This window comes from Camelina sativa, chromosome 14 (assembly GCF_030686135.1).
Source record: "Camelina sativa cultivar CO46 ecotype springtype chromosome 14, ASM3068613v1".
NCBI classification, from domain to species: domain Eukaryota; kingdom Viridiplantae; phylum Streptophyta; class Magnoliopsida; order Brassicales; family Brassicaceae; genus Camelina; species Camelina sativa.
This window is the reverse complement of record NC_141893.1, coordinates 32,878,192-32,891,115: the sequence shown is the minus strand read 5'-3', so window position 1 is coordinate 32,891,115 and position 12,924 is coordinate 32,878,192. Positions and strand designations below refer to the sequence as shown.

Below are 12,924 nucleotides of genomic sequence, written 5' to 3'. Positions count from 1 at the left end.
CTTTGGTTCATGTTGGTTATTTGGAATTGTTGGATGATTTATTATTATTGGTTTATTAGTTATTGGATAATTACTGGTTTAATGTTATTGGTTTGATGATGATTTATTTCCGTTGTTGTGTTTATTGGAACTATGCTGTTAGTGAGTATGAGATCACTAGTTATTTATTATATTAAAAACAAAAAAATGGATCGGGTTGTTTCATAATTGTATAATAAAATGCTAACTTAACTAATACATTAATATTAAATTTATATATTATTTTAAATTGATATATATGGTAGATTTGATTGAAAATATATTAGGATTTAAATAATTATAAATTCTATTTTACTAATTTAAACTTTTGTTTTCTCTAGTTTGGAATACCAACTTTAGAGTTTTTTTCTAATTAATGTTTGGTTGACAAAAAAAATTCTATTTCATTAATTCTAATTATATTTTCTAATTCATATATCAACAATCTTTAAATATTTGTTCAGATCTAATTTCGTTTAATAATTTGTACAGTGTTTACAGTAGAGTGAATATAAAAAAAATCATCTCCAATGAAACCGAATGGAACTTGTAGGCTTAGCAATCGTCACATCTACCAGAATGAAACTAAGCGTCAGTCATTATGTTTGCTTCTCAGATTGTTTTTCAACTCTATCCTTAATTTTATAGACACTTGGATGGTAAACAGAATTAATATTAATTAGAGGAAACAACAAGAGAGGTTTAACTCTACATATTTTTTTTTTTGTCAATCATTATCTCACAATTGGCTCCCACTACTCCACTAAAGTCACTTCACAAAAAACTAAAAATAATAAAAAATATTTCATTAAAATATATAATTTTAAATCTTGGTCTAGCCTCTAATAATGCACTATCTTGATACTACGTACTATTAGAAAAAAATATAGTTTTGAAATAAATTAGAAACCAGTAATCCGTCAGACGGGGTTAATATGAACTGTTATTAACAAAAATTATCGTATAACCCACACGAGCATGATCTAGTGATGCTGTGGTAGTAAGACTAAGAAAGGTTGATGAGCTACTTTTTGTGTTTTTTTTTTTTTTGGCAAACGGCTGTAATAAGCTACTTTAGATTCGATCCATCCTAGAAACTACTCTACAAACATGTCTGAGTCCGAGGTTTTCAGATAGCTTCTCCTGGCTCTGGAATAAGTCAGATCTCATGGCTCCTTGACCCGAAAACAAGTTACAACAAAAGTCTTACGCAACCTGGTTAGATGGTCATGTTATCCGTTAAGCCTGATCACCCAAGTTACATATATATATATATATATATATATATATGTATGTTTTGAATTCATCAAAAATTTATAAATCAACTGAAAATCACAATTCAATAACACCTCTTCAGTTGATCTTTTTTTTTTTTTTTTTTTTTTAGCAAACTACCTCTTCAATTGATCAATAATCGTTTATTACCTAGTAGCCGATTGCGTTAATTAGGAATAGTATAAAGAAATGAACCTCGCGCTACACGTTACCATTATTAACTAATTATTTTAATTTTGTTTACCATATGTATCCTTCTTTTTTAAGTTAATTACAGAAACTGCCATTGTAAAGAAAACTCTCTTTTTTAATTAGAAAGCTGTCTTAACTTTTTTTTATTTATCGCAGTAAAAAAGTAATTTTAACTTGATAAGTACTTTATTAGCAACTAACTTGGTTATTGTGAGACAAACTTTATATGTTCATAAGCAAGCTTAATTGGTGACATGATATCCATTAAAATAACAACTTACATAGAACAATAATAGTACATAGAGTTTTAAAAAACAACTTAGATTTACGTTTCACTTTACATTTATCATTGTGTAAAACATGATTTATATGTTACTGTAATAAACTATTCAAAGTACGAATCGTGCATGCATGATAACTTATTACTAAATACTATTATCATATAACTTGTTAAAATAAGTACCTACTGATCCACGTTAATCATTTATTTAACCCAGTATATTAATTATATACTTGGACGTTAGTGATCATTTTACGTATATAACGTGTGTAATCTGTTTACATCTAAAAACAGAGATCCCATCATTTGCCATTTTCCTGCAAATTAGTTAGTTTTATGTTTGATTTTTATTTTACAATCGAGCTATCTAAATGCCGGCGACTGAGATGTAAGCTGTTACAAGAGAGATTCAGGTCTTATCACAGAGAGGCGAAGACAGTGATGTTCCGCCGGAGAGATGCTGGAGGAGATAAGAGGAGTCTCGCTCGTTTGGTCGGAGAAAGAATCAAACATGGGAGAAGAGGTAAGAATGTGCTATTTCAAAAAAAAATGGAACGATGTCAATATGTGTTGAGGGTGTTACTGTCTATTCACATACACAGTAAATACCAAACTAGTGCGTGTCGATGAGAGAGAATGTATTTGTTAATGAATCCTTGGTTCTGATGTCAAATCTATTTATATAACGAAACGGTATACGAGCTAAAGGCACTTCAATTGGTTCACTCACTGTTGTCTGTGTATCTCTCATCATTCTCCCACTACTCTCTCTATACTAAAGGGTGATGGCAGACCACTGTAATTTAGTCAGTGTTCTAGGGTTACTTTTGGTATTGACCCTCTTTCACAACCCGATCACCGTCGCCGGACAGACTATTCCGGCGGTGGGCTTGTTTACCTTCGGCGACTCCAACTTCGACGCCGGAAACAAACAGACTCTCGCTAAAGCTTTCGTCGCTCAAGGTTTCTGGCCGTACGGAAAATCCCGAGATGATCCCTACGGCAAATTCTCCGACGGCCTCATCGCTCCGGACTTCGTCGGTTCGTAAACACTTCTTTTTTTTCTTTTTCCTTTATTATTATTATTATTATTATTATTATTATTTTTTTTTTTTTGTTACACTAGTCTCCAATCTTGATACATGCTAAAGATATCACGAGTGTTGCCATTAACTACTTAAAATAATGTTGAAAAAATATAAGACAAATAGGAAGATTAGTGCATATATAGTTTCACTAATCTATGCACAAATCGATGATTTTTTATTTTTTATTTTTTTCGTCCGCATAACAAAACTACTTTTAATACAGCTAAATTCATGGGGATTCCGATCGAGATCCCCGCTGCTCTTAAACCGAACGTAAATGTCTCACGTGGAGCTAGTTTCGCCGTCGCCGATGCTACTCTTCTCGGAGCTCCGGTGGAATCTGTAAGTCTACTTATTTTCTTGTAACCAAGTATATCTATAATACTCAACAACTAATTAACTCGAATAAAATTATTTAAATCTTCGCATACACTGAGCTAGGACATTTTGTGTGTGTACTTTACATAGCCCTCTTGTTACTTTTAAATCAATATTGAAGCTTCACTTTATTTGGGTGCAGACTTCAAGTCAATAAGCTTTAGTTTAACAATTGCAAATTGGGTTTCCTTTTTTTTTTTTTTTGTTATTTAGTTGACTCTGATACAACAAGTGAAAAGATTCAATCAAATGAAACCAGCAAACTGGAATGATGACTTCATCAAGAAGTCGGTGTTTATGATATACATTGGTGCAAACGATTACTTGAATTTCACCAAGAACAACCCTAACGCCGATGCATCTGCCCAACAAGCTTTTGTCATTTCCGTGACCAACAAGTTAAAGAACGATATTAGCTTGTTGTATTCATCAGGAGCGAGTAAGTTCGTGATCCAAAACCTAGCTCCATTGGGTTGCTTACCTATCGTCAGACAAGATTACAACACCGGGATGGATCAATGCTATGAAAAACTCAACGATTTGGCTAAGCAACACAACGAAAAACTTGGACCGATGTTGAACGATATGGCTAAAACCGCTCCTGGTTTCCAGTTCACCGTCTTCGATTTCTACAATGCCATTCTTCGTAGGACGCAGAGGAACATGAACTTCCGTGAGTTGATTAATTATGATGGTGTTTAATTTCAATTTCATTTCATTTTATAACCTATGTTACCATGTGAGTACTCATATACAAAACCTCTGTTACACGTAGGGTTTTCCATTACAAATTCATCGTGCTGCGGAGTTGGGACACACAATGCTTATGGTTGCGGTTTACCTAACGTGCACTCGAAGCTATGCGAGTTCCAACGGTCTTACCTATTCTTCGACGGACGTCACAACACCGAGAAGGCGCAAGAAATGTTCGGCCATCTACTTTTTGGAGCCGATCCAAATGTTATCCAACCGATGAACGTCCGTGAGCTCGTGGTTTACCCAGTCGATGAACCTATGCGTGAGTCTTGGGAGCCTACAACGTCAACCACTGTCCAAGCCAGCGATTCTAGCCGCGGTTATGAATTTTACTGAGTTTCAAATTCAAATCAATCTTTAGGGATCAATCTGGTTTCTACAAGAGTATAACCGTATTAAAATCGGAATCTTGATGTGTTTAGTAGTTTGCAACATTTTCTTCTTTTTTTTTGTCTTTTTTTTTGCAGTTTTCTCTAGTGAGCTTTCCTCTTTAATAAAAGATTGATCTTTGCAACTTTTACCACGTATTGGAATGATTCGAATGTTCATTAACCTGTCGGTTTACTCTAATTAACCTATTCGAGAGATTATCTAATATGTTCAATAAATAGAAATTATGTAGATTGTAGATATACAACGAATTTTTTTTATCAACATTGTATGACGATATGTTTTGTTGTGACATTGAATTTAAAATAATAAGCTGATTTTAGTATATATAACGAATATGATAGCTATAATAGCTTTTACAGTAAATAAACAGAGTTTCCAGTATGATCTGATTTTGTGGATCATAAATATTTTATTCACAAGCGACACGAACATAAAAATAAAATAAGACCGAGCCAATCTCATCCAGTCATCTGGCCATAATGTAAGTTATCTTCTTCTATTTGAATAACAAGTGATCAAAAGTGGCTAAATTTTAGAGCACGATATTAAATGGCTCAAAGGTGCCTATTTAAATAAGACCCAATCCAAAGTGCCTCTCCCAAGATGGGAACTGGAAACAGACGGACGAAATTAAAAACCTTTATTGATTGCAGTGCACACCGATCTTGACTCCTCTACGAGTCTACGTGACATGTTGATAATAAATAAATCCAAGTCGACAAAATAAAAGTAAAGATAGATTTGGATCGCATCAAAGATAATAGTATATACTATAGGTCCGTCGATTATAGACTTACAGTAACATATTTTTGTCGGGCTTATATAGTTTTAAAATTCAAGTGTTTGTATTAGTATTCGAAATGGCAATAAACCGTAATTTAATCATCATAGATTTATCGTAAATTGCTCGCGCCGGTGACGGATCTTCCGGTGCAAGAAAAGGTAAACGCAAATGGTTCTGGATGCTAGCACATTGTTTCTTGTGGCCTTATCCTGTAACTCAATATTTCATCATCAAGAAAAAAAAAAACTAACATGTCTACCTATATATGTGGCTATGACCTTTCGCCAAAAGAAAAAAAAAAATCATCAGTTTTAGTACTTAATGACTAGCATGATTGGACAAGACAAATATATGGCGACCTGCTTAATTAATTTCATATACACATGTAGGCGATTTTTATGTAAGCTGAAGTTCAAATAAAGCTTTGAGATTATAAGGTCCAGTGACATTAGGCTGTCCGCTCCAAATCAGCTCTGCGATTTGTCGATGGGCCTTTTCAGTCAAATGAGAGGAATCAAAGAACAAATAATCGGTAACGTTTCCGCATAGCTCGTAACTTTGTGATGGTCCCATTCGGTTTCCACACGTATTGATTCCTCTCAATGGTCCACTCCCACAACATGCCTTCTTCCCTTCCTTAAACCCTTCAAATTAACAAACAGAAAGACAAAAATGTTCCGTAAGATATTATATAGATCGTTCTCTTACATAAATATATGTAATTACTAAATTTAGCTACCGTATTTCGAGGGATTGTTGATTCTTTCGGAAAGAGAAGTGTGATAGTCGTGGAGAGCGTATCTGAATCCGGATAGTTCACTTTGTAGCCTTCTTAAGACATCCGGAAACTTCTTGTTGTGCATATCGATAAGCTCAGCGGCAGGTTTAAAACATGATCCTATCTTTGTCCGGTCTCTTATCAATGAATTTGGTGCACAGTCGTACGGTCCCATGTTCAAAAATCCAAACTTCCTTCCTCCCATTTCATACAATTCCTACAAATATTTATCACTTTTAGACCAAAATTTAACAATTTGAACTATTTTTTGGTTTTATTTTTACCTCGATCACGGATGTCGTGTTACCGATAACAAAATCGACGAATTTCTCTCTAGAGTTTGATTGGAAAGTTGAGGAGTTTGCAGAGAAAGGGTAAAAGTAGTCGTTGCCTCCGATATGAAACAGATAAACTGCTCTTGAGAAAACCCTCTTGGTCACTGCATTTCCTAATTCAGACCTCAAACTCTTTTCAACATTTTTGAAGTTGTTTAACTGTGTTCCCAAATTTATCACCTTTTAAGGTTTAAAAAAAAAAAAAAAAAAAGAGTGAAAAATGTCATCAAGTCAAATATATACACTATACAGTATTATCGGATCGGTTGATGCCAATGTAATAAAAACAACACAATTCTTTTAATTTCTACGCCGCCCTCTATTTCAATTCAAAGTACCTTTCTAAAAAAAGTCTACGTTTCACAAATTATAAATTTATTTAATATCTATTTTAGCCATAACGAAAATTCATTAAAATTTATGAAACAAACTAAAATTCGAAGAATTAATATTTCAGTAATTTGTTTTTCTTTTTTTGTTTATGTCGCACAAGAAATTTAAATAAAACATTAATAAAAGTTGAGGATATTTACCATTCCAGGTAAGGTTCCGACCAAAGCTCCAGCGCCAGCAGAAGCAAAAGTTACTCCATAAATAAATTGATTGTTACCGTTGCTTGGTTGTAGATTTGGCGGGATCAACGGTAACCATGCGTTCTCAGCTGCGACACCAACGATCAGTTAATATTTACTTTTTTTATATTTATAAAAGAATAATTCTCAATAAATAAAATTAGCTGACGAAACAGAATAGTTTTGGACTTTGTCTTGTTACCGATGAAATCTGGAATCAAACGCCCGTCAGAGATTCTTCCGGTGGGTTGTTTGAAAGTGGTTTGACCGTACGGCCATATGTTAGACCGGAAACTTGAGACAGTATCGATGTAGTTGTTGTTTCCGGCATCGAAAAGAGAATCTCCAAACACGAACAAAGCAGCTTGGTTTGTTACCAGATTAATATTATCTCTGCAGTTGATTGAGCCGATCGACGAGATTGTTGCGTAGACGAAGAAGATGATCGAAACTAATTGAGAGTTTTTCATGTTTAATGGTTAACGACTTAAACGTTTATGATTTTTTAACACTAGCTAGCTCTTGTTGACTATATATAACTTCAAAGCATTTTTATCTCAACAGTATTCGTATGGTCATGTCATGTTGTTTTTTTTTGTATTTTGTAAGCGTTATTTTTCTGATGCACGACTTTGAATTATCATATTTGACTAGGTACGGACCCGCAGGTACGTGCGTAATTGATTTCAAAAACTATGTTTACTATAAGGTTTGTAAAATATTATTTACACTTAGAGTTACATTTATAGATATAATTATTTGTTAAATTATTTTACAGTTCAAACTTATATTAGTTTAATTTTATTCAGTTTGTGATTTTTGAAATAATAAAGGTTTCAACATAAAATTAAGATTCACAAAACAACATACCCGAATCTAACGTTTACCGAATTAGTTGTTAATCAGAATTGTATAAAACTTGTAAATTATGAAACGGATAAAAACTATCAAAAAGATTAAAACTTCTCGAAACGTATGATATAAATTCTTAAGCGGGTCAAACCTGTCCCAGCGGCCATATTCCATACGGGGTATAATATTTTTTATCTATAAAAACCCGTCCCTCGAAATCTTTAAGAAATAATAAAAATATTTATAAGATTTTATATTTTTTAATATGTTAATTTTGAAATTAAGTAATCTTTAATATATGTTACTCTTATATATCAGAAATTTTCTATATGGAAAACTGAAAAATAGGATTTGCATAATTTTAAATATTTTATTGTTTAAAATAAATTTAAGATGCCGTCAAATTATTTTTTAAATATTTTTCAATATCTATTATTCAAAATTAATTTCAATTTTTTTTGGTCAAAAAATTGTAAACAATAAGAAATAATATTATTTCTATTTTTGAAAAATGATTTAAATATATATATTTTACATTTCATGTTATAATTTTTTATTATATTATAATACATAGGTTTTAAAAATAATTTCAATACATGTAGGACATAATATTTATTAATATTTGAATAATATATACTAATTTTAGAATTTATGGGGATAAAAATATTGTGTATATAAATAAACTGATTAGCAATGGCAGTTTTATGTAATCTATATAATAATAACAATCCGAATAAATGCGACCAACAGTTGTGTTTTTTCAATCGTACCTTTTGGATATTTTCTGAAAAATTGTGATGGATCATTAAAACGGTTATTTATGAAAAGTTACAACTGTTCACTGTAAAGTTGTGTTGATTTGTTTGTTTGAACTGTTTTCATTTTTTTTTGTCATGACACAAAATCAACTAAAATTTCAATCTCAACGGTTTATACATTTTTTTAAATTATTTTATAGCATTCATTCTTTTAAAAGTCAAGAAATTTCTCTAATTCTTGATTTAACAAAAGATTTTTTGAATGATGAATCTAATTTACATCTTTTAGTTAATTTTAAATATAAAAGTTTAATGAAAATACATAGAATGTTTTTCCAAGATTTAGATGGATTACATAGTGAGTTTTTGGATTTGACTTTTCAATATATTTAAACCCAATCCGAATAAATGTCACTAAAGTTGTGTTTTTGTAATCGTACCTTTTGGATAATTTTTTAAAAAAAATCTGTGAAAAAAATAAATTGTATCTTTTACAAAGAGTTGTCATTGTTCATTGTAACGGTTTTTTTGTAAAGTTGCAACTGTTCATTGTAGAGTTGTGTTTATTCGAATATTCATATCTTTTAAAATCTATTTGTTTGAACTGTTTTCATTATTTTGCCATGACACAAAATAATATAAAATTTTAATATCAACAATTTTTACAGCTTTCTAAACTATTCTCTAGCATTCATTCTTTTAAAAGTAAAGAAACTCTTCCAATTCTTGATTTAACAAAAGATTTTTGGAATGATGAATCTAATTTACAACTTTTAGTTAATTTTAAATATAAAAATTTAATATCTATATATAATAGCAATCTGAATAAATGCCACCAAAAGTTGTGTTTTTTCAACCGTACCATTCAGATATTTTTTAAAAATAATCTTTAGAAAAATTAAATTGTATGTTTTACAAAAAGCTGTGATTTGTTATGAAACTAGAGAACTCGAAGGTGGAAATTCTCTTATTCTTATTCATATAATCGAATAGAGGTTACATATGTATAGTCTAAGGCAAAGCCCAATTACATTAGGAATCATAAACCGACTTAGACTAAAGGAGGTGGCCGATGGGCCTTATGGTCTTGGACGTACATGGGCCGTGTATGGACCGTGTATGGACCGGTTATGGAAGATCCACTCCAAGTGTTTTACAACACTCCCCCTTGGATGACATAACCGTGTCGATGCTAGGAAGGATTTCTGTAATGCGCTTGGGGGTGCTGCCTCATTAAAACCTTACCAGGAAAACCCATTGGGACAAAACCATGGTGAAGGAAAAAGAGTACAACACGCATTACTCCCCCTATTCCAAGCATCCCTAGAAGTCCATAAGTCTCCGCATCCCAATCTGGTGCGTGAGCTTCTTGAATGTTAATGTCGGCAATGACTTAGTGAAGAGATCGGCTGAGTTGTCGCAGGACTGAACTTGTACCACTTGAACTTCTCCGGTCTTTTGTAGTTCATGTGTGAAGAAGAACTTGGGCAATATGTGCTTCTTCCGATCTCCCTTAATGTAGCCTTCATTGAGCTGTGCGATGCAGGCCGTATTATCTTCGTATATAACCGTTGCTTCCTTATCGTCGATCATGCCACAATCTGTCCTGATATGTTGAGTCATTGACCTCAACCAAACACACTCACGGCTGGCTTCATGAATTGCTAGGATCTCCGCATGATTAGACGAAGTGGCCACAATACTTTGCTTCATAGTGCGCCTCGAGATCGCTGTACCACTGTGTGTAAATACATAGCCAGTTTGAGACCTTGAGTTGTGTGGATCCGATAAGTAACCTGCATCAGCAAAACCAAGTTAACCTTCTTTGTTATAGATAGTGTAAAACAAACCCAAATCTATCGTTCCTTGTAGGTAACACAATATATGTTGAATACCGTTCCAGTGCCTTTGGGTCGGATAATAACTAAATCTTTATGACCAAATTAATTCATTTAAAAAAGGTCAAAGTCGTCATTTAATCATTTCTCTATTCGGATAAACACGCGGATCCTTTATATCCGGTATCCTGACCCGGTTTCATTTTCTAATCTAAGCTGTTCGATATTTTTTTAAAAATAAATCGCAATCATTCATTGACTAACCTTAAAAAAAAAAACTTTTTTTCTTCACCTCTGCTCTCTCTCTCGCGGTCTCTCGCAAATGGATTTAAAGTTTTTTTTTTCTTTTTTGTCAACGAACTCGAAGAGATGCAGAGGAAGAGAAGAAGGAAAAGAATTTCCATTATGCTAAGGTTTTAGTTTCTTTTCTCTTTTAATTAAGTTTATATTTTAAGTATATGTTTGATGATTAAGTATATGTTTGATGATTAAAACCACAATAGCATGCCATTGTAATTTCTTACAAAATAAAGGTTTATTAGTTAAACGACTTTACAAATAATAGTAGAGATGTATCTGATTCTTTTTAATTAATTAATTAACAGATTTTAAGCAATCAGGTTTAAAACCAGATTATAGATAAGCCCATATTTTGTTTCTAAATTCTCTATATATTTGAGTTTGTAACGTTGTAACATATAAAGTATAAGTACTCTTCCCATATATATATAATTTTTATTAGGAATAAACTATATAAAATCAATATTATAGACATATGCCCTTTTCTCAAAATTTGATGCCACAAGCAAATGTTTATTTTTCTATAACGTTTCTGGGATAAACCCACATTAGTATATAATAGGCGTTTTGGTGCATGGTACATTATATTTGAAACGTGATTTAAAATTTTTATGACAAAAATACATTTCACCAAAAAGAATTGTATGTAAATAACAAAATGGAACAGCTAATAGTAAAAGATCACTAAATTTGGATCAGATATATATATATATATATATATATATTTAGTTTCAGTAACTACAAACCCATAAAACTTTATATATATATATATATATATATATATATATATTTCTATATTATACATCTATTTTCATTTTTCCGCACAACTTTTACGACTACATATTATATTTTTTAATGTGTTGTCCCGCGAAACTACATTCTATATTTTGCTAGACGGACAACATTATTTGATACGCCTAACTGTTAAGAATAACATTTTGATGCCTGATTAATTTAAATGGTAAATTTTTTTCTTTTTTCATATTCCATAATTTCCATTTCACATTCCACTCAAATAAATCAAACTCTCATGTGGATTAATGCGTTAATAAACAGTAATATGCCACATAACTGTTGAGCAATGTTATTAGAATTTCGAATTTTAACCAACTCTCATGTATTATATACTAGTAGTCACTCCGTGCTATGCACGGATTTAGTTTATATTATTTTTGGATAATTTTTTTGTAATTTTGGAGATTGTTAGTTAAGACAATATTAATTAAATAAAAATATTATGTAAGATTTGAGATATGAAGATTAATAAAATGTGTATCTTTCTATTTATTATTGAAATTGTAGGTAAAAGCATATGGAAAATTATTATTTAATTGGATAATAAATGCACTAATCTTTATATCAATTAGGTAAATGTAATTTATACTTTCTCCGGTTTTTTACTTGTCGTTTAAGGATTTCTCACACAAATTAAAAAAAACTATTAAATTATCTGTTTTATCCTTTATTATTATATTTTATAAATATTTCCATGGTCAAAACTTTAAAACAGTAGGGAGAATACTGTAATATTCACCAAACATTTTCATTGAAAACCTAAAACGACAACTAAATTAAAAGAAAAAGAGAGAGTATTTCATTGTTATAGGAGTCATATAAACTTTGTGAGAGTTATAGATATGCAATCATTATATATTAATATATTTTCTTATTTATGTAATATTTCTAAATACTATTATTAATCACTCATTGTATTACTATAAATATTACAAAAGTTACAAAAATGAGATTTAGTACAACATATGGGATTGATGAGATAGAATAGAAAAGTTAATAAAAAATATGTCAGGTTTATAAAAATACATTATTGTGAATTAATAATTAAAATTGTCTATTGTTTTAAATATATATTCAAGAGTTATATTATAAATATAGATTTATGAACGGACATCTTAGCTAATCAAATCATGAATTTAAATATATATTCACTTCTCTCTTTAAACAGAAATATATACAGTTATCTCTTTATAAGAAAAAAATATTCAATTCTCATTTAGTTATTTAGATATTATATATCAAAATATCCTTTAGTTTAATTTAAATAGATTGAAAATGAAATAAAATAATGTAATATCAAGATCATGTGAATTATTTATATTAAAGTGTGGAGATAAAACAGCCAATTATTACTCGACATTATCTTATATAACCCACATATATATATATATATTATAATCTTATATCCTTAAACGGGAAAATCCTATAAAAACCACAAAAGTGAAAATGACTTCAAGTTTAAACCTTCAAACTATTATACTTCCAACTAAAACCACCAAAGTGTCAAATTTATTAAATCAAACCTTCAATAT

At 30.9% G+C, this 12,924-nt stretch overlaps 2 protein-coding genes across 2 annotated transcripts; one reads left to right on the top strand and one right to left on the bottom strand.

Moving 5' to 3' along the window:
- The first annotated feature begins 2,019 nt into the window (after positions 1-2,019).
- On the top strand, positions 2,020-4,503 carry LOC104742919 (inactive GDSL esterase/lipase-like protein 23). Its single transcript, XM_010464002.3, has 4 exons — positions 2,020-2,806; positions 3,077-3,195; positions 3,445-3,904; positions 4,007-4,503. The coding sequence occupies exons 1-4, from the start codon at positions 2,551-2,553 to the stop codon at positions 4,321-4,323; spliced, it is 1,152 nt and encodes a 383-aa protein (XP_010462304.1). The 5' UTR covers positions 2,020-2,550; the 3' UTR covers positions 4,324-4,503.
- Positions 4,504-5,498: 995 nt separating this feature from the next.
- Positions 5,499-7,371, bottom strand: LOC104742918 (GDSL esterase/lipase 3-like). Its single transcript, XM_010464001.3, has 5 exons — positions 7,052-7,371; positions 6,811-6,938; positions 6,227-6,457; positions 5,904-6,159; positions 5,499-5,808 (listed from the first exon to the last, which is right to left on the bottom strand). Exons 1-5 carry the CDS (start codon positions 7,317-7,319, stop codon positions 5,561-5,563), a joined length of 1,131 nt encoding a protein of 376 aa, XP_010462303.2. The 5' UTR covers positions 7,320-7,371; the 3' UTR covers positions 5,499-5,560.
- Positions 7,372-12,924: the final 5,553 nt, after the last annotated feature.

Bases quoted from the DNA above. Each gene is read 5' to 3' on its own strand.
- LOC104742919 (XM_010464002.3), top strand. From the start codon at position 2,551: ATGGCAGACCACTGTAATTTAGTCAGTGTTCTAGGGTTACTTTTGGTA. The intron at 2,807-3,076 runs GTTCGTAAACAC...CTTTTAATACAG, and splicing joins CATCGCTCCGGACTTCGTCG to CTAAATTCATGGGGATTCCG. The intron at 3,905-4,006 runs GTGAGTTGATTA...TGTTACACGTAG, and splicing joins GCAGAGGAACATGAACTTCC to GGTTTTCCATTACAAATTCA.
- LOC104742918 (XM_010464001.3), bottom strand. From the start codon at position 7,319: ATGAAAAACTCTCAATTAGTTTCGATCATCTTCTTCGTCTACGCAACA. The intron at 6,458-6,810 runs GTAAATATCCTC...AAACCTTAAAAG, and splicing joins TCGGAACCTTACCTGGAATG to GTGATAAATTTGGGAACACA. The intron at 6,160-6,226 runs GTAAAAATAAAA...AAATATTTGTAG, and splicing joins ACACGACATCCGTGATCGAG to GAATTGTATGAAATGGGAGG.